Consider the following 27,990-nt stretch of genomic DNA (forward strand, 5'->3'; position numbering starts at 1 on the left):
AGTTAACAGGAGCTGCGTGCGCTGCACCCCTCTGAAAACGAGGCCCTGCACGTTTCCAGATGGGCACCCAAAACCTGCAGCGCACGCAGCTCTTTGCGCCTCATCTTCCCTTGCTCTACAGCGGGGGGACAAGGGTGCTTTTTGAGGCCTACAGACAACTGGGGATTTTCAAAGGTGCCGAAGGGACTTAGGTGCTCAACAACCATTGATTTTCAGTGGGGTTTAGCGGCTGGCTCCCATGGGCTTCTTTGACAATCCCGCCACGCCAGATGTAAGCGTGATTAGGGACAGTCTCCTGGCAGGAAGCACCCACACGTTAGGGCGGGGAGAGGTCCCAGATCAGCCAGGCGCCCAACTCCCATGGCCGGCCAGCGCGTGGGGGTGGGGGAGGGCGAGGGGGGCGGGGCCTCGGAGAAGGGGCGGGGCAAGGGTGTTCGGTTGTGTCCGGTCGGAAAGTTGGCAACCCTAAGCCGGGCCCATCTCCCCGGCGGCGGTGGCGGGTTACCCCGCGTGGGGGCTGCTGGGGTCCCTGAGCCCCGGGCTGTGGGGGGAGCGGCTGCAGCCGGTGAGTCAGCGCTCGGGACCCGCCGCCGAGCCCCACAGCCTGGGGGTGCCACAGTGAGGAGAAAGAGAGCGAGAAGCTGTGAGCGTTTGGGGGGGAGGGAGGGGCCCTCCCACTCCTCCAATGCGCCCCTGAGCGGGGTGCGCTGGGAAATGGCGTCTTGCGCTGCAGGCTCAGGCTGAGGCCCGCGAAGGCGGGGGCGGGGAGAGAACTACAACCCCCACAATGCCCAGCGCGGGAGAGACCGGGGCGGCGCCGGAGCGAGGCGCGCGCGTGCAGGGGGCGTGGCCGCAGCGGGGTTGTCCTGGTCGCGGGCGGCGCGCGCACAGCAGCCGGGTGTGCAGCCGCCGCCGCCGCCGGAGCCGGAGCCGCCTCAGCCGGAGCTGCCCCGCCGCCGCCTCTCCCGCCCGCGAGCCCAGCCCCGCCCGGCCGGGAAGATGGTGGACCGCGAGCAGCTGGTGCAGAAAGCCCGGCTGGCCGAGCAAGCCGAGCGCTACGATGACATGGCGGCCGCCATGAAGAACGTGAGTCCTGCCTCCCCGCCCCCCCGGGTGCGGGGCCACCCCTGGGTGCGGGGCCGCCCCCGCCTTCCCCCTGGGGCTGCGGTCCCCCCCCCCTCCCCGGGCGGGGCGCCCCCGAGCCTGGCGCCGAGGGGGCCGGGGGCTGCCCCGAGGGCTGAGCGTGGGTCGTGCTTTGCGGGGGGGGTCCCCCGCTAACGGGGTTCTCCCCCCCACAAGTGGCCTGCCAGGCTTGTGCCCCCCTTTGCTCTTCCCTTCTCCCCCCCCCCTTTCTGGGCGGGGCTGCCCCGCGAGGGTCCTTTTACCCCTTCCCGGGCCGGGGGGGGGTCGCTTGCCCGCCCGCCCTGTTTTCGGGGTTTGGTCTGGGGGTGCCGTGGGGCAGCGGGGGGCATGGCTCGGAGAGGGAACCCTCCACGCCTTGCTCCTGGGGGGTGGGGGGGTGGCTGACGGCGAAGCTATTCCGTCCCGTGGGGGGGCGGAGGGCGGGTCGGAGGGCTGTGGCTTCCCCAGCGGGGTCCGAGGAGCTCGGGAGCGGTGCCGGCGCGGGTCGCTTTTTCCCCTTTCTCGCCCTGCCTTGTGGCTGGGCGGTGCCGCTCCCTGCCAGCTTTTCCCATTAACTCAGCTCGTCTGCGGCCCCCCCCCACCCACTACACACATCCACCTCCATCCTCTGCCACCTCCCTTACCCTGCTTCTCCTGGCAGGTCTCAGGGAGCCTTCTTCTGGATCCTGAGATCTTTGGATCCTACCTATAAAAACCTCATCTTAGAGATTGACGTGTACGTTGTCTCTAGCACCCGATCTCACGGCTCCATTTAAATTGCTTTCTTAGAGGTCGCGGTGCTGCTCAGGGGAATTCACGATTGTGTGTGTAATTTATAAATAATCACACTGAGGGACTTTTATGCATGGCTTTCCCTGTAGCTGTTAAACATCTCTCAGTTTCTCTAATGCATCCCTTTTTCATGTCTTCTGTCCTGTATTGTCCTGTATTTGGGAAGAGCGTATACCTGTCTCTTCAATGATCTAAGTTTAAGTTTATTTTTATTACATTTGTTTCAAGATTTATGGATTTAGCCTTATTTTCGTTTTACACTCTTAAAATAAAGAGACTGCATTTATCAGACTGATCTGATTTGTGATACTTAATGTCCCTTATTAATAAATGCAGACATCATTTGGAAATCAATAAGTAAGAAATCACTCTGATCTGATCTTGCAAACAAAGCAATCGTGGGAGGTAGTATCAAGTCATTCCAGAAGATTCTGCATTTGTCATATTGCAGAGAGGCTAGACTGGGTGGAGGGAGGGAGGGGTTGCTTTAAAGGGGAAAACTGTTCTTTATATTTGCCTTGTTAGTCAGGTCTGAGCCTTTAAGAGAAGCTGGGGTGTCCTCCCTTGCTGAAGAAAAGTGAATGCTGATCTTGGAATGTCGCAGTCTGTCTAGGATGCAGCTCTCTGTGCCTATATTGCACCATTTTGTCAATAGTCTTCAATTTTTCAAATAGACAGAGTTGTCAAAACCTGACTGAGAATGGGAAAGGAGGAGATATATCAAATGAAATATGGAAAAATCCGAATAAGATAATAGCTTGACAGTACTCAGGGATTCTAATATCTGATGTTCCTCTCTACTGCGATATGAATTGTATACAGTTCTGTCTCTGTACTGATGGCTTCAGTTATCAGTTCAGGGCAGCTGCTTGCTATGAGTGCAAGTATTAAACCTTATTTTATATGGGTAATGTATCTATTACTATTTCAAAGCGGAGTGTAATATGGCTGAGGACATAACAAGGAGTAGCCTTATTGCAATATTTCCATTCCTGCAAAAACTTGGCTAGCACACGTACACCAGTTCTAGATTTAAAAGAAAAATTCTCATTTAATCAAGGAGAGGGTGAATCTTTTATTGACCATCACTGAAACAGCAATCTGGGATAATGCTGCATCTCCAGTTGATGCAGTTCAGCCATTAGAAACTGATTCATACTCGGGACTGTTTGTGCTAAAGCCTCTTACTTCCTCAAACAAAAAGAGGAGCTTTGTTCTTACAATACTTGTAAAGTACTGCATAAATTTGAGCTCAATTCCATCAGTGGATGTCACATTTAGTTATGCCTGGTATTTGTCCCATCCCATCCCCTAACTCCAGTTGTGCAGGAGGCTTGTGACCTCGCGCTCATTTCCGTAGCAACACATATTGATGTTTTTCAGTGAAAGAAGCTGCAATGCACCCAGGTGGTAGCAAAGAGGATGCAAATTGCATATATTCAAGGTAATGCTGAAATGTAATAGTACAGTGATCCAACTGGATTGATATTCCCTGCAGAAAACTACTATTAGGTCTTTTTCAGTTGTCCTTCCACAGTTGGTGCCTATCACTTCCTGACAGGCAAATAACGAGCTTTATTACATCAAAATTTCATATTTGCTTCCTGTTGTACAAAGCAGTTTTATGATAAGACGTTAAATATTTGCAGTGGCTCTTCTGTTAGCGGAAACTCTTTAAGTAGAGAGCAATAGCTAAGAGTGAACAACAGATACTTGAAGTATAATTGCCCTTTTAAAATGACAATTCAATTTTTGAATGGTCATCAGTAACTTAATGACTGATTGTATGTGATGCAGCTTCCAGTTACCTAATTAAATGAGCCCAACACATCCTTTTGGGAGTTCTTAAATGCAGTCATTCTATTAAGGGGTTCAGAATCAGTTTGATACAGTAGAGTTCTTCTGTACTCTTGAAGCCTTCTGAAAAGACTTAAAATAGAAAAAATGTACTGAATGAAAATGCAGTCATCTTATTATTCAGCGTTTCAACACTTGACTTTCTAGTAGGAACCATCTTTATTAAAAGCAGGATTTTTAACTTGCTAAAACCATTTAACCCATTGATGCACTTAGGGCATATGCAAACAGAACTTATTAGTGATTCTGTTTAAGCAGGTTAGTAATACTATTTAGTCTTTGAGCTCATTAGGCTTATTGAGATGTCCCAGTAAAATGGAGTATACTGTGTTGCATTTGCCATGGAGGATCAGGATAAAACTATATTCTTATAAGGCTCTTGATCGGTCTCTCTTTGGAGTAGTCTCTGTATTCTTCTAACTATTCAGTCTGTCATAATGTCAATTTATAGCTTGATTTCTAAAAAGCCAGCTAGAGAAGGTTGGTTGTTCTCCCTGAGTAGGCTACTAAGACTTGGAACAGATCATCAGTATGGGCACTTAGGAACCCTGTCAGTGCCTTAAGTGGAATGAGCTTTTTTGTCTGAATTGGGCCTCTAGGAGGCTAACCTAACTTACCTTAAAGCTTACTGTTGTGTAGCTGCTTATGCCATGATGGATCGATCAATACCCATTAGGTGTAATGGAGTGGTGACGCCTTTGCAGGCTTTTCTGAGGTGGAGTCCTTCCAACCATCCAAGTCATGTGATGCTTGGGGAATTGTCTGCTTTTCGGTGGGTACATCTATACTACAGTTTTCAGCCTGATCATTCCACCTGTCCTGCCAGACGGGAGTGTCTTTCAGTGAACACTGACTACCTGTAAGAAACTCACTTTTGAAGGACAGTGTTTGGAAGCATTTTAAGGCTTCAGGACTGTGGTCTTTGTATTCTTCAGGGTTCTGTGAGCAAAATTTTTATAGGGACTGCATTTATGCAGCATGTAATAAGAGCAGTCCAAACTATCTCCCTGGTTCTGTCTAGCTTCAGTCACTTCTTGTCTCCGATAACATTTTTAATCTCCCAGGAAATTCAGTTATGCCATTTTAATACTGAATCACCTTCATATTTGTTACATTAAGAGAAATTTATTTGTCTTCACTTACTAAATTAATGAATCCAGCAATAGACTTTTCAGGGGATGGAAAGTTTGGGGAAACTAATAAACCCTATATGAATGTTTCTCTTAAAGCAGGTGTCCAAAATATTATTGTTACAGGAAATCATTAAGCTGTGTCTAAAACCACACACACACAAAGTTGATAAAAAGAATGGATTTAGGGATGGCTTTAAAAGTTTTCAGCAAATGTCTCTTGTTCGCTGATGACTCCCTGGTTACTTGATTCTAGGTATCTAAATGTCTGTATTACATAATAGTATTAGGCTATAGTGTGATAGTCTAGTAGTAATCTATAGTACTATAACTGTACGTGCAGCATTATACAAATAGATAAATACTAGAGATTACTGCTGCTTGGAGCATACAATTGCTGCTGGATCAAGAACATAACGCTAGTAGATCACAGTGTGTGGGTAGGACATCAGTAAACATGAAGTACAAATTGTTCTTGGGGAGAGGTTTGTACCTATGTACCTGCTGTACTCAGCTTGAGTGAATAATTTCCAAGTTTCTCATTGGTCCTGAAGAGCTCAAATTTTAATTGTGCAACAAGTGTTTGGCTTATTGGAAGGCCTCACGGAAGAACAAAAATACTAGAAAGGGATATGGAAGAGTGGTTGACTAATATCATAGAGGCTGTTCCAGTCTTAAGGGTCAACATGGAAAAAACATACTAAGTGTGGAATGACTAGGCAGGAGTAAATTGGTAGGCATGGGGAAGGAGAAATCTAGAGCCAATCTGTGCTCTGGAATGGAGCTGTGCAGAACCTGGACTGTGAAGGTGACTAATTTTTAAATCTTTTTGGCTTCATCAAACTCAAGGGAAGTGAAAGAATGCAGGAGGTGATTTTAGCCACACCTTGGAGGGGAGCACAATGAGAAGTAGGGAATTCAGAGGGGAAGTGGCTTTAGAGGATAAAACACGAGGTGAAATAGGAACTGTTCGTGGTATCTGAGTAGCATCTACTGATGTATACTGAAGCAGTAAGATTATAATGCATAGGCACCAGGGGCAGAATCAAGGTTACAGTATAGCAGACAGCAAGTAGTCTTAATATGACTTCTAGAGAAATCTAAACCATTATGGTTGTGTAGCTAAAGTCTTAAATGTGAAAGAGCCAAAGCTGTTTGCATAGGCACAAGGGGCATAGTTAAAGTTCTGTGTATTACAACTCTTCCCTGTAACCTTAGCGTCCGTTAACGTGTACTAGTTTGTTAGGATTTTGTGAATACCATTGATCTTCTTTTATACACACGGTATCCACAGCATTCATTGTGGATAGCTCACCGGTGAGTGAACTAATGTTACTATAGACCATAGTTGAAGTTCTCTGAATTCTGCAGATGCAAAAATCCTCTTGTGGCTCTTTTTGCTGAGATGATACAGGTGTTTGGCCATCTTGGTTCCTGTCTGCCACAAGAAGGGGTCTTTCAGCAGGCATGCGTCATAACTGAGTGAGGTTGCTATGAGCCCTAAGAAGGAGCTTCCAAATAGTTAGGCTTCTGACAAGGCACTGAGCTTCTGAGCCTGATATGCCAGCAACCCACTCTCTGCGAATTGTAAGTTTCTCTGAAGGCTTCACTTCTATGCAGCTGTCTTTTTTTTCCTCTGAACCCCTTTGAATTTCTGGTCCCATCTTTTCCTGCTGTTGCCTTGCATGATTTCAGTGCAGCCACAAAGGGGGTCATGGTACACTGACCCTAAATGCTATGGCAGAGCTGCCTAAGTCTTTATGGAACTCCAGTATTGGATGCTATGGCAAATTGGGCAGCAGCCTGAACTGCATGGAGCATAATTTTACTGAACTAGCTAAAAATGAAGAAAAATCACTTTCTGAATGTTTGGCGACCTATTTTATGCAGCTGCAGGAATTGAGAGACATGTTGGTGGAATCTGCGTGTGGAAAGCTATGCCGTAATTATAGCCTCTTTCACTTCCTGTTTTTTGTGCACTTACATTCGTAATACTGATGGTAGACTGACATGAAAAAAAAATTCTGTATCTAGACAGGATCTGCTAATTTGTTATCATGTAATTCCCTCAAGTTGTGGGCAATAACACTCATGTAGGTGGCACTTGGTATTGCTCAGACAGGTGGAATATTTTGTAATATGGAAAAAACAGGTGGGGCAACACTCAAACTCTACAACCCAACTAATGAAGTATTTGTTTGCTTTAACGTAGCAAAGACCTACAAAAAGAAGCAAGGTAGCCCAATAGAGCCACAGACCATCCTACTGTCATTGAATCATAGAATATCCGGGTTGGAAGGGACCTCAGGTCGTCATCTAGTCCAACCCCCTGCTCAAAGCAGGACCAATTCCCAACTAAATCATCCCAGCCAGGGCTTTGTCAAGCCTGAGCTTAAAAACCTCAAAGGAAGGAGATTCTACCACCTCCCTAGGTAACGCATTCCAGTGTTTCACCACCCTCCTAGTGAAAAAAGTTTTTCCTAATATCCAACCTAAACCTTCCCCACTGCAACTTGAGACCATCACTCCTTGTTCTGTCATCAGCTACCACTGGGAACAGTCTAGATCCATCCTCTTTGGAACCCCCTTTCAGGTAGTTGAAAGCAGCTATCAAATCCCCCCTCATTCTTCTCTTCCACAGACTAAACAATCCCAGTTCCCTCAGCCTCTCCTCATAAGTCATGTGTTCCAGTCCCCTAATCATTTTTGTTGCCCTCCGCTGGAAGTTTTCCAATTTGCCACATCCTTCTTGTAATGTGGGGCCCAAAACTGGACACAGTACTCCAGATGAGGCCTCACCAATGTTGAACAGAGGGGGACGATCACGTCCCTCGATCTGCTGGCAATGCCCCTATGTATACATCCCAAAATGCCATTGGCCTTCTTGGCAACAAGGGCACGCTGTTGACTCCTATCCAGCTTCTTGTCCACTGTAACCCCTAGGTCCTTTTCTGCAGAACTGCTGCCGAGCCATTCGGTCCCTAGTCTGTAGCAGTGCATGGGATTCTTGAGGGTTAGTCTATATTTTTATAACATTAAAATAGGTAAATACAACCCATGGGTTAGTAGTGATCTTCTCTGTGCCCAGTCCACAGATGATGTGGTTGTGTTACAAGTCTGCTTGAAAGCCTGGCTCATAGCTCAGGTAGAGACAGACTTTTAGCTTTGGAGTCCTAGGGTCTACCAAGATGTTTGCCTCAGCAAACCTAGCTATTCTGTTGCTTGTCTGCCTTAAGTGCTTTGTTCAAAGCCGCGTACTGTGTGGCTAGTTGACACTTTGATTTTTGCCCATGTTCAAATCCTTTTCCAGGTGTACTAACAGCTCATTTCACAGAATAGGTAACCACACACCGCTGCATAAATAAAATGGGGGCAGGAAATCTCTCTACATAAAAATACAAGATCTTAAACTGGCCATCATCTTCAGCAGCCAAAGCCTGGAGTCTTCTACACTTGCTTACCTCCCAGCAGAACTCCCCTGACTTTAGTTATTTAACATGTACATCTTGGGGGAAAACCTACAGATTTATTTGCAAGACGGAAGAAACACACTGGGTTTGCCTTGGAAGACTGTACCTGGCTGCCATACTCAGCAGCACTTCAGTACGAGTAGCTCAGCTAACAGTAATATTATAAACCAGTAAGTGGTTATGATAGAGTTCATAGATTTTGAACCTGAATAACATTGCAGCATAGCAAGGCAGGGCTAGATGTAGACAATGTTGCCTTAGATAAAGGAGACTCCGCAGGTAGTCGGGCGCTGTTGGTGGTGACTGGGTGCAAGAGTGAGGAGGCTCTGTCAAGGTGAGCGTAGCATTGCTCTTGGGACTTGCTGCATCAAATCACCCTGCCAGTTAAGGATGGCTGGTTTACAAGAACTGGAGACTCTTGCAGATCACTGCAACAAGCTTCACCATGACATGCATATAAAATCACTTCTTGGTGTATGGACCCTGTAAAGATGTGGAGGTCACCCCAATGTACCCCCTGCACTCAGGTGCAGGCCGCAGGTGAACCCTGCCTCTGTTTTCTTTCATCTGGGTATAAACAAGTCCAAGCAGGCTTTCCAGTATTAAAGTGCTCTCTTTAGAAGGTCATCTTACTTAATGGAAAATGACAACACAACAACCAAAAGCTTTACTCAGTTACTCCAATGACAGTGCACCAACCTTGATCACTCTTAGGGTGGATTCCCTGCCTGGAGCTTGGGTTTCTGCTAGGCATTCAGCCACATGCCAGTCTTCCCCTACCAGTGTGTGTTGCTGAGCAACTCCCTAGTAGCTCCTCGGGGTTCTACACCCACTTCATTCTCCTGGACTGCTTTGGTCCCTTGTCTTGGGAGCACCTTCTTTCTGGACCTGTTGCTCTGTTCTCCAGGGAGACACCGTGGCGAGTAGTTTCCTGACTAGCTCCCCTGAGGAGGAACCTCTCTGCTCTGGGGCTAGACTGAGTTCTCATAAGGGGATAGCTCAGTGGTTTGAGCATTGGCCTACTAAACCCAGGTTTGTGAGTTCAGTCCTTGAGGGGGCCATTTAGGGATGTGGGGCAAAAATTGGGGATCGGTCCTGCTTTGAGCAGGGGGTTGGACTAGATGACCTCCTGAGGTCCCTTCCAACTGTGATGATCTATGATTCGCTGCCCAGCTGTTTAGGCAATTAACTATCCATAGGTGGATCTGAGTTGGCTCATTCTCCTTAGAGCCTGTCACAGGTCAGCTGGATGCTGCTCTCCCTTCCCTACCCATCAGACCCTTTTTGTCCTTGCCGTAGTCTTGACTGGCATACTGGTGGCACATTGGTGCATATTCCAGAACAGTGAAGTTATAACAGAGGTTGCTAAATGCAAATCAAGGAAAAATGTACTATCAAACACTCAGTCCTACAAACAGCTATAGAAACAGCAATCTAAATTGATCACAGAATTCCTTATGCAACCTTAACACCGTACTTCCACATAGACCGTTAAACTGAAAACTCCCTGCCAATGGACCACTAAAGCACATCCTATTGAGTCTTCATGCTATCTTGAAACATGCATTATTTGACACCTTTGCTGCTGTTGGTTTGTCTTATCTGGCTTAAACTGAGGACTCCATTTTGCCCCTTGGCTTTTGGCCAACCTGGTTTCACTAGCCACAAAACAGGCACTGTGGATGATGCCTACAAGAGAAGTTAACGTCCAGTACCCTGCTGAGGGACCTACTGTACACCGCTCTAAGTGCAGGAAAGCTGCTCCTCGTGTTGCTAGCATGTTTGTAGACCCTGCTTGTGGTAGGGCCTAGGTGGTGTCAGGCAGGATAAGGGAAAGCATCCAGTTTATCTTGGGCTCAGCTGCTGGGACTAGGAATCCTTCTCTTAGGCTTCTGTCTTCCCAGTTGTTGCCTCTTTGGCGAAGACACGTCTCTTGCAGCTGGCTGAGGGTTTTTCATGCTGCACAGTTGCCTTCCTGCACTGCGAGTACCCGAGCAAGTCAGACCATGTAAGCAGACCGGCTTTGCTTTCACCTCAGAGGCTATAAACAGCATAATTACCCATAGCTATAAGGTACCACACAGCTCTTTCTAAGCAAGCATGTTTATTCTTAAGGTGAAAGCATTACAGAGAAAACATAGTAAAACGATAAAGAACCTACATGCATGCTAATCTTACCAGAGATTGTCCCACAAGGACTCTGGTAAGAGTCAATCCTTCAACCCCACATAGAGGATTTTCCTCTTGTTACAAGTTCATAACACCTTTTGCTCAGAACAGAAACCCATCGTGAATCAGAGTCCTTCCTTTATACAGTTTGGGCCTTCAATCTTGGATCCCTGGAAACATGTAATCCGTACACAATGGATTTCTCCTCAAGCATAGCTTCAAAAGGTTGGGTCTGAAGGTGGGAATTTGCATTTACCTCCTCCCAAGTATGTCCTGGGAAACCCACTCAAATGTTCATTCTTGTCTGGCACATTGGGTCCCAGAATTTAACATTTAATCACGTCTCCCCACTAGAGGTTGCATACAATGACAATAATAAACAAACATTTGCATTTTTCGTACTAGGTCACACTAGGGGGAATCTTACAGCCTTCTTTGTCTTTCTGCTTTGCTTCTCTTCAGAATACTCCTTTACCTGGACTTTCATGTCTCTTCCTCCGTACCCATGCATTTTTGGATGTCTTCAGATCCCTTCTCTCTACTGCCACTCAAAGCTTTCCTAGATGTGGAAGAGTGAAAATGGTTCAATCCTGGTCAGTTTCACCACTGCTGTTAATGCAGTCTAACAGCATTTTTGAACAAAAAATAGCAATATTGAGGGAGTCTTTTGTTTAGTCATTTGTAATTCTAACAATGTATTTCCTCAGCATCAGTAAAAAATCCATTCTTCTGCTATTTGGTGCACTGGATAGAGAAGTGGAGAGACTCCTCTTGCTGAGATCTTTTTCTTGAAGTGACAAGGAGCAGTAGAGTGAAATGAATTAGGTGGCTCAACTTTAGGGCTGTTTTGTTGGGAAGCAGTGAAACTGACCAAGATCATGTTTGTTTCAAGCTGCTGCTGCTCTCCAACTCCTGAGCTGGAGGTCTGTTACTTGCTATGGACAAAAGGTTTTCAAGACCTGATATTTATCCAAGGACTTGATGTGCTTCATAAAGCACAAACGAATTCTCTCAAGGCAATAAAATGACTTTAGAGAGTGAACAGGCGCAGGAGGGAGGTGGCGGCAATGAATGTAAACCAGTATCTGAGAAAATGCAGTGCAAAATTTCAAACGAACTAGAACTTTCTGCAGTTTGATCATAAACTCAGTGGATATTGGTAGCCAAAAGCTAAGTATTCTGATTTTCTTTTGTGGTTCTTAAATCAAGGTCTGATATAGTGAGACACCTCATCACTGCCATGGATCTTTTGTTCTGCCTTCAAGGAATATACTTCCATAAAGACTATGGGGAAATGACTAAAACTGTCAATTAGTTTTTAAACTTGGTATCTTAATGATTCTCTGTTTACATAAATCAGGCAGCATTCCTTGTTGAGTTTACTTGGGGTTTGGATAGAACAGGTAATATTCTCAAGTGTAAAGTACTCAGATTTTCCAAAAGAAAAGAATAAGAGGAAGTATCTGTTAGTCACTGTTAGCTTCCTGTCATGTGGGGGTGCTCTTGATTTCTAGTCTTTAGCTTTAGTAAGTGTCAGGGATTAACAGTTAAAGGCACATGTACAACTGTTGGGCTTCAGCAGGTGGAATGAGGTTCCCTGGGCTGTCATGTCATCCTAAGTAAGGCTATTGGTCGTGGTCATGAGTTCATAACAAAGAAAGCTACCCTCTTCTATATGCAGATCCCTTCAGAAGAAGGCCAGCTGAGCAAGCCTCTGTGAATATTGACAAATTAGGCTCTCTGTAGCCGGTGCAGTGGAGTATAAGGGTTCTTAATTTATACTACTTTAAGCATGTTCAGTTCTTTTTACAAGCAGCTTCATACTAATTAAAATGTGCCATGATTCTTCCTCTGTCACTAAAAACTGATTAGTATGGTAATACTAGTCAGACTTTTCCCCATGTGCCATAATAACCAGCCTTAGATATAGTTCACCTCTGAATGGGTCATAAGAACGGCCATACTTGGGTCAGACTAAAGGTCCATCCAGTCCAGTATCCTGTCTACCGACAGCGGCCAATGCCAGGTGCCCCAGAGGGAGTGAACCTAACAGGTAATGATCTAGTGATCTCTCTCCTGCCATCCATCTCCACCCTCTGACAAACAGAGGTTGGGACACCATTCCTTACCCATCCTGCCTAATAGTCATTAATGGACTTAACCTCCATGAATGTATCCAGTTCTCTTTTAAACCCTGTTCTAGTCCTAGCCTTCACAACCTCCTCAGGCAAGGAGTTCCACAGGTTGACTGTGCGCTGAATGAAGAACAACTTCCTTTTATTTGTTTTAAACCTGCTGCCCATTAATTTCATTTGGTGGCCCCTAGTTCTTATATTATGGGAACAAGTAAATAACTTTTCCTTATTCACTTTCTCCACATCACTCATGATTTTAGACCTCTATCCTATCCCCCCTTAGTCTCCTCTTTTCCAAACTGAAAAGTCCTAACCTTTTTAATCTCTCCTCATATGGGACCCATTCCAAACCCCTAGTCATTTTAGTTGCCCTTTTCTGAACCTTTTCTAATGCCAGTATATCTTTTTTGAGATGAGGGGACCACATCTGTACGCAGTATTCAAGATGTGGGCGTGCCATGGATTTATATAAAGGCAATAAGATATTCTCGGTCTTATTCTCTATCCCTTTTTTTAATGATTCCTAACATCCCATTTGCTTTTTTGACTGCCGCTGCACACTGCGTGGATGTCTTCAGAGAACTATCCACGATGACTCCAAGATCTTTCTCCTGATTAGTTGTAGCTAAATTAGCCCCCATCATGTTGTATGTGTAGTTGGGGTTATTTTTTCCAATGTGCATTACTTTACATTTATCCACATTAAATTTCATTTGCCATTTTGTTGCCCAATCACTTAGCTTTGTGAGATCTTTTTGAAGTTCTTCACAGTCTGCTTTGGTCTTAACTATCTTGAGCAGTTTAGTATCATCTGCAAACTTTGCCACCTCACTGTTTACCCCTTTCTCCAGATCATTTATGAATAAGTTGAATAGGATTTGGTCCTAGGACTGACCCTTGGGGAACACCACTCTCCATTCTGAAAATTTACCATTTATTCCTGCCCTTTGTTCCCTGTCTTTTAACCAGTTCTCAATCCATGAAAGGATCTTCCCTCTTATCCCATGACAACTTAATTTACGTTAGAGCCTTTGGTGAGGGACCTTGTCAAAGGCTTTCTGGAAATCTAAGTACACTGTGTCCACTGGATCCACCTTGTCCACATGTTTGTTTGACCCCTCTCAAAGAACTCTAATAGATTAGTAAGACACGATCTCCCTTTTCAGAAACCATGTTGACTTTTGTGCAACAATTTGTTCTTCTATGTGTCTGACAATTTTATTCTTTACTATTATCTCAACTAATTTGCCCTAATGCTCACTAATTTATCTAATGACGTTAGACATACCGGTCTGTAATTGCCAGGATCACCTCTAGAGCCCTTCTTAAATATTGGCATTACATTAGTTATCTTCCAGTCATTGGGTACAGTAGCTGATTTAAAGGACAGGTTACAAACCATAGTTAATAGTTCTGCAATTTCACATTTGAGTTCTTTCAGAACTTCTGGATGAATGCCATCTGGTCCCGGTAACTTGTCATGGAAGAGCAGCTGACATACTAAATTTCCATGGTTATGAAGCGAACACTATTTAAAAAAAAAAAAAAAAGTATTGTTGTGTTAGCATGAGCGTGCTTGAGTTTGAGTTGACATTTTGAGTAGTTAGTGTACCCATGATGCTTTCAGAAAGTAACAAGGGTTCAGTAATTATACCATACTTTGCTGGCTCACATGAACTTGAGGTCGCCTGTTCTTTGGAACTTAATGTTGTTCCAAGTATTTCATTCCAGTCCATATGAAATGGTATTTCCTTTGCCACTTAAATTCTCTCTCTCTCTCTCTGACTCCCTCTTCTCCCCCCCCAAGAAGGCGAGAAGCTTGTGAAAGCTTTCATACCAGACAGTGGATTGGAAACCTAACATAAAATATTTTGTTAGAGATTCCAAACAAAACCCCTTTAAACCCATGTGAGGTTGTTGACTAAGTGATTAATCTCTTGCTTGATTCTGGCTAGCCAAGGTTTCTTGCATCTCTGGCAGCCAGGGTCTCTGTAACTGAGGGTACATTGCTTTCAGCTGGTGGCCATCTTTCCAAAAAGGGAAGGAACCCATTGTAAGACTTGTTAATATTAGAGGGGACAAACTCCTGTGTGTAATGCATAACTTGACGTGATGCTTAAAGACAATTGAAATTAAGAATGGCATTTCTGCTTTACCTCTGCTCTTGTTATGGTTTCAGGGTGTTTCAAACCTGATTGTGGCTGTCACATCTTTCCAGAGTCAATCTTAACATGGTGATTGGTGTGGACCTTTAGGTCATCTGTTCTGTGGTCACCAGGCTTTGGCCATTCTCTTTTGCCAGAATCTTAGCATTCAGTTTTAATGTTTAAATGGACACCCTTTTCTCTCTTTTGTCTTGAAAGAGTTGGAAGCTGGTCACCTTTGTCTCCAAGAACTGTCCTCGGTGGCTACTCAGTATCCAAAAGGAATACTATCCATTTACTTTTTTAAAAACATTGGCTTGTTTGGATGAGCCAGGGTTCTGAGAGGACCCCTTAAATGGGATTTTTTAAGTCTTGCTTAAATAAAATTTTCGGTCCTTGTTTAAGGGAGAGTTGGGTGGCCTGAAGAACACTACTACAGAATCTCTGGTCCACTCCACCTCCTTCCTGTCTGCGCGCACATGCCGCTTCCACTTTGCTGCTGTTAATATTGAATGCTGTGTTATAAAGCCTGGGGAAGAGCATATGCATGACCCCCTCTCCATGCTCGGAACAGTGAATGAATGCCCAGAGCATGGGATGGATGAATTTCATAAATTTGCATTTGGGACACAAACCAGCTGAAAAGTGAATATGCAAGGAACTGTTTATCAAGGAGTGCCTTCCCCACAACACACTGGCTTATTCTTTCTGAAGAAATTCAGTCTCTTAACTTCTTTCCAGTCCAAAACTAATTAGCATTCACCTCCCTCGTTGTTTCTGTATTCCCTTCCTGGATGGTAAGTGTACCCAATGGTATGCAAAATTAATTGTATCAAATGACTTCTTACACATTTATACTGAGTTATTGTTTAGAAGCAACAAGAGTGGTCTTAGTGTGGCAGTCTCTAAACTGCTGGTTGACGTTAGTAAAAAGCCTTAAAGGTAAAAAGGTTTCTTTTGGGGGAAACTGGATAACTATACACAAGTAGGGATTTCACTGAGTGTCTTCAGGGTTATTGCCCCACAGCTGCATAACGAGTCATTGCATGTACTTGTACTGATCTGATGTCATCACTGAAGTGCTTGAATGGGAAGTCTGCATTGGGGTGGAGTTGAGGCAGAAAGTAAGTTGGTTTTTCAACGTTCTGTGGCTCCTTCAGGCTTTTAAAAATGTGGACTGTGCAGTTCTTTTCTTGATGTTTCACTTGTCTTTGCAACCTCCCATAACGCTTAAGTACCACTGCCTTTTACTGAATGGTATGGTGGAGTTGCCCTAGTGTAGGTGGAAGCGTTGCCTTTTAGTAGCTGTAGTGTTAGGGCCTATGCCCTGATGACTACAAATATGGAAGCTTAATGGGGTACTTCTAAGATTCCCTGAGCTCTTTTTCTGAGTGAGGATCAATAGATATTTTTGATACAGTTGCCAGTACATACTAGGATGTTTCGTGCAAACAGCAAAGCATCCAATCCTGAGACTAATCTGAAGGATTCAGAAAAAAATGAATAAAATGACTGTCATTTAAAAAAAAAATCCCTGCTAACTTTCAGCTATTCAGCTGTTAATCCTTCTGAGGCTTAGTTCACTGTATATTAAAACTATCTCATATGAATTGAAACTCACAAGGTCTCATTAACGAGAGAGCCCAACTCTTGACTTCTGAACACTGAGAACGCACAGCTTGTACGTGCAATTAATTCTCTCAACTCTCTATTGGGTAAAGCTACAACCTGCTGTCACAAGTGATGCAAGACTGCTTCAAGGCTGGGAATAGGACAGTGACCTCATGCAGCTGAAGGCATGGTGTTGGCAGCGTGGCTAAAGAGAAACTCCTCTGTGGAACAGCTGATGGCAGAGGCAGCTGCAGAGATACAGAAGAAAATTGCCAGAGTGAGGAGGCAGAGACAGCGCAGCAGGGATGGGGTTAAATTTCCAGGTGTTATGCCACACTTAATCTGGATCCGTAAATGTGCTCAGCTAGTTGTTTACCAAAAGCAAGTTTGTTTCCATGTCCTCTCACTACATAGAGATATTTCAAGTATTAAACCAAAGTATTTATCAATAGTGTAGTGGTTGTACGATTTTTCATTCTGGGTCACTTAAGAATGGCAGCTACAGTGCCTGGCTACAAGAAAAAGTCGTGTTAAGGAGACATGAAGTACGTATAATTGCTTTAATGTGGGAGCCTCGTGGGTTATGTTTAGGACTTCTGATTTTAGTTTTAACCAATAGAACGCCATGATATAAAAAATGAAATTGGTATTTATTGAATAAACACCAGAAATGTTTAAGGGGCTTGTCTACATGGCACAGTAATGTGGACTGGGATGTGATGTCTAAAGCACGCTAACACGTGTATGTATTGGTCTGCGTAGACCGACTCCTGCACACTAATGGTTCCCTAGTATGCTTTAATGCAGTGCTGTTTGAACTCAGTCTCGAAAACCCTCATTTTTTGAACATCTACATAAAACTTGAAATTGCTAAAAATAAACCAGTTAAGAAACCCCAAAAAACATAAACCTGTGTTATGTTCTCTCCTCCCTCAAATGTTTTCAGCTATTTATTTTGAATGCAGAACTTTAATAGTACAAAAAGTCTCTACTTGCCTGTAGCCCCACATTAATTTATCTTGCCTTCATGGTATTCCTGTTTGCATCCTCTCCAGTTGTGTATCGTGGCTGAATTTCACCAAAGCACCTGCCACCCAGCCATTTCGCATGGAGGTATTTCTTTGATTTGGCTTTTAGTAGGCGATAGCAAGCCTCTAGACTACTAGGTTAGGGATCGGTCCCACTGGCAGATGCTTCACCATTTGGACAGTAGTGGTTCTGGAGTATCTGGAAGTGCTTTCTTGAACTGTCTGTAGTTGATGGGTAATTTTGGGACAGCTACAATAGTGCTGCATGTTTGACATGGGCATGGAAACTACTTTAAGTAGACTGTACCACTAGAATGGGCTAACGCTTAAATGTCAGCCGCGGCTGAAAATTCAGGGCCAGATTCTAAGTTGAAGTAAAGTAATACAAGCTGCTGAAGTCGTTGCTTTGTCTGTGTCAGCTGGAATCTGATCCATAGGGTGAAACCCTGGCTCCACTAAAACTAATGGCAAATGGCAAAACTCCTATTGACTTTGGTGGAGCCAGGATTTCACCCTGTGGAAGACTATGAGTTTTGCAATTGACTTTAGTAGAGCCATGTTTTCATCTAGTTTTTCAAGGGCTCTGTCGTGTTGGTGACTAGCAGAGAGCATCAAATCTTTGAGGAAAGACCTTATTGGAGTTAAAAAAAAAAAAAAAAAAAAAAAAAAATTTGAGGATGCAGTCAAGTGGCTACATCAGTGAAGGTTTAGCTAACTTGGCTTTTTGTTTAAGCCAGAAGGATCAACTCCAGAACTAATAGTTAAAACTAAAAATGCAGGCCAAGTAAATTCTGGCAACATCTGTTCACAGCATTTATGCCACTGTAATATTAGAGTTTGACAGTATCTACACATCTGCAGCACAAGTCTACAAGATAAAACTCAATTCTTATTTGCCTATTACAATAAAATGTCAATCTAAAGTACTGTAACACTCTTTTTGCTTATCTCTAAATGAAGTTCCTTTTTATGACCAATTTAAACAGACAAACTTAGTGTAACCACCAGAAAATGTTGGATGCTATGCAGGTTAAATTAACTACCTCACTAAACTAAGTGCACAGGGTGAACTTTCTCCAAGTTTCAAACTACATCTTTCGCTGCAAAAAAATAAAATGCACACAAGCAACCCATGATACCGAAGGTGACAAAATGTGGCATGCATGGTCCTGGTGTTGTGGATCTGGATTCTTAAGTGCATGCTAGCTCAGTGTTTAACCAAAGTCTGTTGCCTTAGATGTACTGTATTACAGAGACACAAGGTGGGTGAGGTAATACCTTGTCTTTCACCAACAGAAGTTGGTCCAATACAAGCTTTTGAGCTGCACAGAGCTCTTCATGTATGTAACTTAAGGAGGACTGTGGCATTATATACTGAGAACTTAATGTCATTGGTGCTGAATTGATGAACTTGGTCACAGGTAACTTGATTTGAACAAGGGACCAAAGGAGATCCTCAGTTGTCTAGGCCCACTCTTTTAAGCAGTACAGAAACATGAGAGAGATCCCACTCAGAAGCAAGGGTTCATCTATTCCTCTCTTCATGTAAAATAAGGCTAACCTGCAGGAAAAAATGCAGAGCTAAATGAACACAGGCATGATATCCGGAAGAATGGTTATGCAAGACTCTCCATACGTTGGTGCTGATAAAATGGCCATTGGAAGAGTGTAAACCTTGGGATCTCTACAATCCTGTGCCAAGTAGTGGGCGTAGATCAGATATCAGAGGATTGACTTCAAGAGTAAATGAATTCCACTTAAGCATTTCTAAGGCCTGGTCTACAGTACAGTTATTTTGGAATTAGCCGAGTTAATTTAAAATAAAACTGATTCCGTCCACATGACCAAACCGATTTTTCGATTTAAAGGGCTCTTTAATCTGATTTCTGTACTCCACCTCAGCAAGTGGAGTAGTGCTAAAATAGAGATCGCAGTTCCGGGTTACAGGTACTGTGGACACAATTTGATGTTGTTGGCCTCCGGATCTATCCCAGAGTGCTCCCTTGTGACCGCTCTGGACAACACTCTCAACTCTGATGCACTAGCCAGGTAGGCAGTAAAAGCCCCAGGAACTTCTCAATTTCATTTCCTGTTTGGTCACCATCAGCATAGTCCACCATCACAGGTGACCATGCAGAGTCCACCATAACAAGAGACCCCACAGTCCTGGATTCCCAGACTAGCTCCAGCATGGTCCAAATGGGAAGTACTGGATCTCATTTAATGTTGGGGGAGATGAATCTGTTATGGCAGAACTACGTTCCAAAAAAAGAAATGCAAATATGTATGCTAAAGTTTCCAGAGCCATGATGGAAAGAGGCTACTCCAGGGACACAGAGCAGTGTTGTACAAAAATCAAGGAGCTCAGGCAAATGCTCCAAAAAGCCAAACGGGCACTCTGGGTCACAGGCCCGTATATGCCGCTTCTACTGTGAGCTGCATGCAATTATGGGGGGTGACGCCACCACTGTCCATGGACACCTGCAAGGGGGGAGTTGCACGGAGCGAGGAGGATGAGTTATTGGAGGATGAAGAGGACAGTGCACAGGTGGCAAGTGGGGAATCCGTTTCCCCCCCAGCCAGGAACTAATTCTTAATGCTGGACTCAATAGCTTCCCCCCCACTCCCAAAGCGGGCTCCCGGACCATGACCGTGCTGAAGGCACTTCTGGTGAGTGAGACCCTGATTGGAGGCGTGCGGGGAACCCCAGCCGTGCTGGGCTGTTCACGTTTAGTTTAAAGGGCTCATCCCAGCTCAGAGCCACATGGGGGGGAGGTGTGTGGGGGATGGTGGTGTTGTGTGAAGTGATCATCCCAGAGAACCTGCAGGCCCTCCTTTTATATGGCAAACCCACCAGGCATTGCTTGCTATGGGAAAGGGGGCCTGGCAGTTTGAAAGCATTGAAATAAATGCGGAAGAAGCAGAACCCCGTGGGCCCCTAGGGCTTGCCATGGCTGCCTGCAAGCTGAATTCTGTTGCCTGGCTGCGTGTGATGGCTTACTCACACCAAAGTGGCAGGCACTTCAGTATAAGAAGCAAAATGCAACCTTGTACAGAAGAAACATGTGCTGTGTACTATGAATTGCATGTTTCACTGAGAAAGTGTCCCCTTTGTTCTCCCAAATGTATCTTTTAAAATACTACCCACTTTTTCTCCTCCCGCAGGTGCAAGTGTTTCAACATGGCCCCTATCTACTCTGTCCCACAGGCTGGTCCATTTTAGAAGGTGAAAAAAATGAACTCGGGACGACATGTTCGCCTAGTTCATGCAGTCCTCCCTCACTGATAGGGCCCAGCTGAATGCATGGAGGCAAACAATTGTGGAGTCCCGTGAAGCGTTAAATGAACACAAAGAAAGGAGGGACGCACATGATGAGAGCAGGCAGGATGCTATGGTCAAGCTCATGGGGGAGCAAACTGACATACTCCGCTGTATGGTGGATCTAATGCGGGAAAGGCAGCAAGACCACAGACTGCTGCTGCAGCCCCTGTATAACTGCCCTCCCTCCTCCCCAAGTTCCATAGCCTCCTTACCCAGACGCCCAAGAACATGGGGTTGGGGGGGAGACTATGAGGACCCACACACTCAACCCCCAGAGGATTGCACAAGCAGCAGAAAGCTGGCATATCCGAAATTTTGGTTTGGTTTCTGGACTTGTCCTTCCCTTCCCCAGCACCCCCCCCCCCTTCCCCAGTCTACCTTCTGATTTCTCTCAATGTGTTGTGAAACGAATAATAAAGAATGTTTTTTAACAAATGTGACTTTATTTCCTTTTATATTTATATATCTATCTATCTATCTATATCTATATAAATATATATATATATATATATATAGGGGGTGGGTAACTTCAAGAGAAACAAACACAACTGTCACACCATACCCTGGCCAGTCATCAAACTGGCTTTCAGAGCTTCTCTGATGCACAGCGCACCCTGCTGCACTCTTCTAATCGCCCTGTTGTCTGGCTGTGTGAAACTGGCTGCCAGGCGAGTTGCCTCAACCTCCCACCCCACCATAAATGTCTCCCCCTTACTTTCACAGATATTGTGGAGCACAAAAGAGGCAGCAATTACAGTTAGAATATTTGTTGTGCTGAGATCTAACCAAGTCAGTAAACTGCGCCAGCGTGCTTTCAAACGTTCAAAAGCACATTCTACCGCCATTCTGCACTTGCTCAGCTTATAGTTGAACTGCTCCTTACTACTGTCCAGGGTGCCTGTGTACGGCTTCATGAACCACGGCATTAAGGAGTAGGCTGGGTCCCCAAGGTTAACTATAGGCATTTCAACATCCCCAACAGTAATTTTCTGGTCTGGGAAGGAAGTCCTTTCCTGCAGCTGTTCAAACAGACCAGAGTTCCTGAAGATGAGAGCGTCATGCACCTTTCCTGGCCATCCCACGTTTGTCGGTGAAACGTCCCTTGTGATCCACCAGTGCTTGCAGAACCATGGAAAAGTACCCCTTGCAGTTTACGTACTGGCTGCCCTGGTGTTCTGGGGCCAAGATAGGGATATGCGTTCTGTCTATTGCCCCGCTGCAGTTAGGGAACCCCAGCACATTAAAGCCATCCCCAGTGGTCTGCACATTTCCCAGAGTCGCTACCCTGGATAGCAGCAGCTCAGTGATTGCATTGGCTACTTGCAGCACAGCAGCCCCCACAGTAGATTTGCCCACTCCAAACTGATTCCAGACTGACCAGTAGCTGTCGGGCGTTACAAGCTTCCACGGGGCTATGGCCACTCACTTCTCAACTGTGAGGGCTGCTCTCATTTTGGTGTCTTTTTGCGCTTCAGGGCAGGGGACAGCAAGTCTCAAAGTTCCATGAAAGTAGCCCTACACATACGAAAGTTTCGCAGCCACTGGGAATCATCCCATATCTGCAATGCTATGTGGTCTCACCAGTCTGTGCTTGTTTCCTGGGCCCAGAATCAACATTCCACGGCATGAACCTGGCCCAACGCCACCATGATCTCCCAATCGCCACATGCAGTGCTTCAAGGAACGTCTGTGTCCCTGTCCTCATCACTATTGTAATCGCGCTGTCGTCCCTTCCTCGCCTGGTTGTGCAGGTACTGCACATACTGCTGGATAACGCGCGAGGTATTTACAATGGTCAAAACCGCAATGGAGATTTGAGCGGGCTCCATGCTTGCCACGCTATGGCACCTGCACGGGTAATCCTGGAAAAAGGGCACGAAAGGTAGGAAAGCAGAGTGGCAGCGGAAGAGGTGCTGTTCAGTTCACAGTAGCCGAAAAAAGGTGGAAAATGGTTGTCTTCTGTAGCTTTCACAGAGGCGGGAGCCCAGAACAGACAACATGGAGAAGCTCGGTAGTGGGGCAAGAGCGGGAGAGCAGAGTTGGTGGCAGAAGCTGTGCTGATCAGTTTGTGATGGCCGAACAGAGTTCGCAACGGAAGCAGTCGATGAGGAAAAGAGAGAGAGTAGATAAGACTACAGGAAATGCAAGGTGGATTCATAGTACAAGAAGAGAAGCGGTGCACTGTACTGCACCGTCTGCTGAAAGCAGTGGGACGTCCGCACGCCAAAAAGGTGCGAAACGATTGTTTGCCATAGCTTTCACGGCGGGAGGAGCGACTGACGACACACATCCAGAAACACTCGCGAGAATGTTTTAGCCCCATCATGCACTGGGCGCTTAACCCAGAATTCCAGTGGGCGGTGGGAACTGTGGGATAGCTACCCACAGTGCACTGCTCTGACATTTGATGCTAGCCTCGGTACTGTGGAAGCACTCTACCGAATTCACGTGCTTTAGTGGGGACACGACTGAATGAATAAAAGTGCTTCTGAAAATTCGAATAGAATAATTTCAAAATTTCATACTGTAGACGTACCCTAAAACAGCGAGCATAATGTGTAATCTGTTTGCACCTGTGCTAAGCAGGTTTGAACCGTTCTGATTTGATAGTTGTGACCAGGGTACTAGGGGAGCTAGCTGATGTCACTCAATTAGGGTGAACTGCAAAGAATGGGGCAGACAATCCCCAAAGCCTGTGGATATTCCAATACTTAGATTTACCAAGCCACCACAAAAGAGCTTCTTTATTGCTTCACTGGTTGCCCAGAAGCCAACACAGTTCCCTTAAGGTAACCCAGCCTCAGGCCTTCACCCAGATACCCAAGTCAAGAATGATGAAGATTACTGAAAATCCTTTTCATTTTATAAAAGAAAAGGTTCTACCAATCCCAAAGGATCAGACACATCACCTCCCAGGTTAATGAATATTCCAGATCTTACTCAAATACACGCTTACAGCCAATTCTTATTAACTAAACTAAAATTTATTAAAAGAAAAGAGTATGGCTAAAAGATCACTATACAGACAGACATGGGTTCAATTCTTGATGTTCAGGTTCATAGCCTAGATGGGGAGCTTTGTAGTTGCAAAGAGTTTTTAGAATTTAGTCCATAGGTCATAGTCCAGTGTCCAATATCTTATTCAGGATGTTCCAGTTTAACTGGGATCTCTATCTTGCAACTTAGACTTCCCCTGATGAAGCTTAAGCAGATCTGAGATAAAAAGGATTGGGACCCAAACATCTTTTATACAATTCAGGCCGCCTTTGACAGGTTGGAGTCCCTCAGTGAACAATAGGCCCTCATTTCCTAAGCATCACCTGGTGATTATTCACACAGATTAACACAATTGCCTGTTTTTCCACCATTTGTGGATGATTTGCTATACACTTCAGAGAGATGAATACAGTGGTTTCCTGTGTTTACAGTTCACTTGATCTCTGAATTAACAGGATACAGGGACTGTGATTATATTATTGACCTTTAACAATATATATGTAAATACACAAAAACACAAACATTATCTTCCCGTGTTTTTAAGGGTTGAATTTGAGTCCTTCATCCTGAAGGATGCTTAACCCTTTCTGGTCATGCGTCACAATAGCATTTTACAACCACTCTGCACAGATGTAAATGAGTATCGTAGGTGTAAGGCAGTGAAGAGTCAGGAGTGGGGGTTCTGAGGATGAGTGCAGCAGGGTTTGAGTAAAATCCATATTCAATCCTACGTGATTGCAAGCTGCTGTAGGCACAGCCACAAAAACACTACTGTGCAGGAGCACGATATGAAGTAGGTGGCAGGCGAGGCATACGTTGTTTCTTTCTAAGGTGCTCAAAGTGCAAATTATGAAAGGGCTCATAGTTACAATTTGTGCCTACTTGAGTGTGGAGCGGGTTTCTGCAGCTACTTTATGCCAGACTAGTCAGGGTGTGCGTGTAAGAGCAAGAATTACGATAATGAAACAGTGAGATCAGTAAAGGCTGGATTTAAAAGGGATCCTGTCCTAATCTGAGCCAAAAACTTACCCGCCTCTAAAACTGTTAATCTGAATGCCTTAAACCATGAATCCCCTTTCTTGAAAGGTGGGAGGAACCAGACTAGCACTCCCTTTCAGGTAATACCAGATACAGTTGATGCCCTAGAAGTGTTGCTGGTCTCTGCTGTCTGGCATCTTTGCAAGTCATGATGACGGTGCATGGACTTGTCATGTTTAATAGAGCAGAGGACAAGAATCTAGTTGCTAATGAGTAGGAATTGTCAAATGTGTTAAGTGCAGTATGTATATTCTGCTGTGTTTTAAAGTGCTGAACAAATACTTATGTTCTCCTGTGAGGTAGAGCACCTCATAGGTGTTCAGCTAAGATTAAAAAACTAAGTGACTTGCCCACGGCAGGCAGTAAATCAGTGGCAGAGCTGTTGTGGGAGCAAGAATTGCTCTTGTACAGTGGTTTTCAAACTGGGGTACCCGAGCTCTTGGCAGGGAGTATGGAAGAAAAATCCTGTAATGGCGGACAACGCATTTTATTTAGTAAGACTTGGCAATCTAATCATAGGTATATTTTGACCCTATCTCAGATGGGGGTATGCGGTAGAAAAAATTTAAAAATCACTGCTCTAGTGCCATATTCAGTCTACTAAAATTTGTCAGTTATAGATATTTTTACATATTGATAAAGCACAACTGCACTTAAGCAGAGTTATTTCACCTTGATTTCCTCTGTACTACTGTCTTTAGTGTTAAGAATTAGATTTAATGCTTGGTTTAAAGCATTAAAACAATGGCAACACAAGACTCATCTCTTCTGGATCTTCAGGATCTAGTCTAAACTTAAATATAGGTATGATTGGAAGTTTATTAAGTCAGACGATTGCTAACGTGTTTCAAACTTGAAATTATAGTCTGTTTTGTCTTGATAATGTCCTGTGGTTGCAAAACAGAAATCCAAGAGCTGCAGTACATCTTCCTTTTCAGCATGTAGTTTGCACATTTCCATGTAGTAGTCATAGTAGAATAAAGTACATCTAGTACTCAGAACCTGAGACAAACTCCTATCCCATAGGAGATGGGAATGTGCTCTTCCCCCTAAGAAACTAGCTTTTTAAAGAACCTATTAGTTAACCTAGTAAAATATTTTCAAACTTTTGTTGTTCATGCTTGTAAAGCTACTCATAGTTCATATGTTGAACAAACATCTGACTCAGTTTTTATTGAAACAGTTATATAGCTTAACTTACATTTTAAGCTAATCTTCAAAGCCCTGCCTTGATTTGCCAGTGGAGAAGCTGCTTGACAAGGCCTGGACGTAAGAATGAAACATGGTTAAGAGATTAATGTGTAGCTGCAGGGAGCTGCTATGTGCATGGGGGAGATTTCTCCCATTTCATTCTGCAGCAGTCACTTGTCAATTGCAGGAATAGCAGTGATTTTTCCAAGCAGGAACAACTGAGGCAAACTTACAGGAGTTGCCCTTGTTCCATCCTGCTGTGGCAAAGCTGGGGATGTTATAGATAGCACAGTAACAAAGCAGAAAGTGTCAAATGCCAGGAATGGAGAAAGGAGATGAGCAGAGTGGGCTGGAGGGAAATGAAGATGGAAATAGTCCCAGTAAACCAAAGCAGCTTCAAATTTACCTGGCACCTACGAGCCAGAAGTAAAGTTCTGAAATGGGAAGAGGAAGGTGGATGATCAGGATTCCTGCGTTGAGCTTATCACCAGGTTGCTGTCCTTGCACTCTACTGCGGTAAACTGTCATACTTGCCTCCAGCTTAGGCTTGGTCTACACTGAAAACTTAGGTCAGCATAGCTGTGGTGTAAAAAATCCACATCCCTGAGCACCTTAGCTATGCCGACCTAACCCCCAGTGCAAACATAGCTAGGTCAATGAGAGAATGCAGAAGAACAGCCATGTGGGCCATATCAATGGTCCATCTAGATCAGTATCCTGTCTTCAGACAGTGGCTGGTGCCAGATGCTTCAGAGGGAGTGAATAGGACGGGGCAGTTGATCGAGTGATTCATCACCTGTTGGCCAATCCCAGCTTCTAGCAGTCACAGGTTTAGGGACACCTCCATGCTTCCACTGACCTAGCTATTGCCTGGGGAGCCAGTGTTTCTACAGCAACAGAAAACCCCTTTTGTCGCTGTAGGCTTTGTCCACACTACAGGATTATGCCAGTGTAGCTGTGCTGTAGCTATGCTGCTATAGTCCATGTAGTGTAGACATGGCCTTAGATGTCTAAACTTTTCAAGCTCCAGAGGAGAGTGCTACTGTTCATTAACCTTTTAAGGACCATTTCCCAAATGTTAGAATTGGGCATGAGGGTAGACAGGGAAAGTGCTAATATCTTAATGCTAGACAGGGTGGATTAAAAACTTAATATTTTTTTAAAAAGATGTACAGTAGTAACTTTAGGCTTTAGCATAGGTTATCACAATATATTAAAAGCATGTAACTTAAATTCAGAAAAATCAAGCAGTAGATGTTTGCCAAACTTTATTTAAAAAAAAAAAATCAGACCACTGAACTGGTGGAAGTCACTGGCTAAGCACCTGGAACCGGAGTTTGTTGAAGTGCTAACCAGCTTTTGACAGCAGTAGCTTCTGAAGATTCAGAGAATATTTTCTTCATTTCAGTTTATTTAACTAATTCAAGTCAATAATTTAATTCAAAGATAAGAAATCAATTGGTGGTTGAAAATGCAGGAAAGCTTGTTTTCATCTTCCAATTTATGAATAATAAAAAAGACCAAATATGAGAATAAAGAGATACTTGTTCTAAAATCTTGAAAGACATGGTGACTACAAACATCAGTTAAATTAACTACAGACAGTACTTCCTTTGTTTAATAAATCAGTTAGTGTTAAACGCCAGACGTGTTGATAATCTTCTGTATATATCCAGCACATTTGTGTTGAACTAAAAATGCACAAAAACAATTGACAGTTTCTATTAATACTCTTCAAATTTCATCCAGATCACAAGTAAATCTACTAATTAGGAAATGCATTAACCATTTTCTAACATAATAAAATAGTCAAACTATATAATTGCTTAAATATGTTACAGTGTATACAGGTTAGCAAAAAGCACTGAATTTAGGATAGAAGCTATATTTAGTGCAACTTGTGGTTTTAGTGTCCATCAACCAATGAGAATCCACTTCTTTTAGGAAAATAACAAGTGCAAATGCAAAACTTGGTTAAAATTGA

At 44.2% G+C, this 27,990-nt stretch overlaps 1 protein-coding gene across 1 annotated transcript in view; it reads left to right on the forward strand.

Annotated features, from left to right (window-relative positions):
• Positions 1-873: 873 nt before the first annotated feature.
• The window catches only part of YWHAG (tyrosine 3-monooxygenase/tryptophan 5-monooxygenase activation protein gamma), a 42,809-nt gene continuing 15,692 nt past the window's right edge, over positions 874-27,990 (forward strand). Inside the window, exon 1 of the mRNA XM_084651276.1 lies at positions 874-1,086. Within this exon, the coding sequence (XP_084507402.1) occupies positions 1,000-1,086 (87 nt within the window). The 5' untranslated portion in view covers positions 874-999. The remainder of the gene's footprint in view (positions 1,087-27,990) is intronic.

Source organism: Lepidochelys olivacea (genome assembly GCF_965140295.1).
Source record: "Lepidochelys olivacea isolate rLepOli2 genome assembly, chromosome: 17".
Lineage (NCBI taxonomy): Eukaryota > Metazoa > Chordata > Testudines > Cheloniidae > Lepidochelys > Lepidochelys olivacea.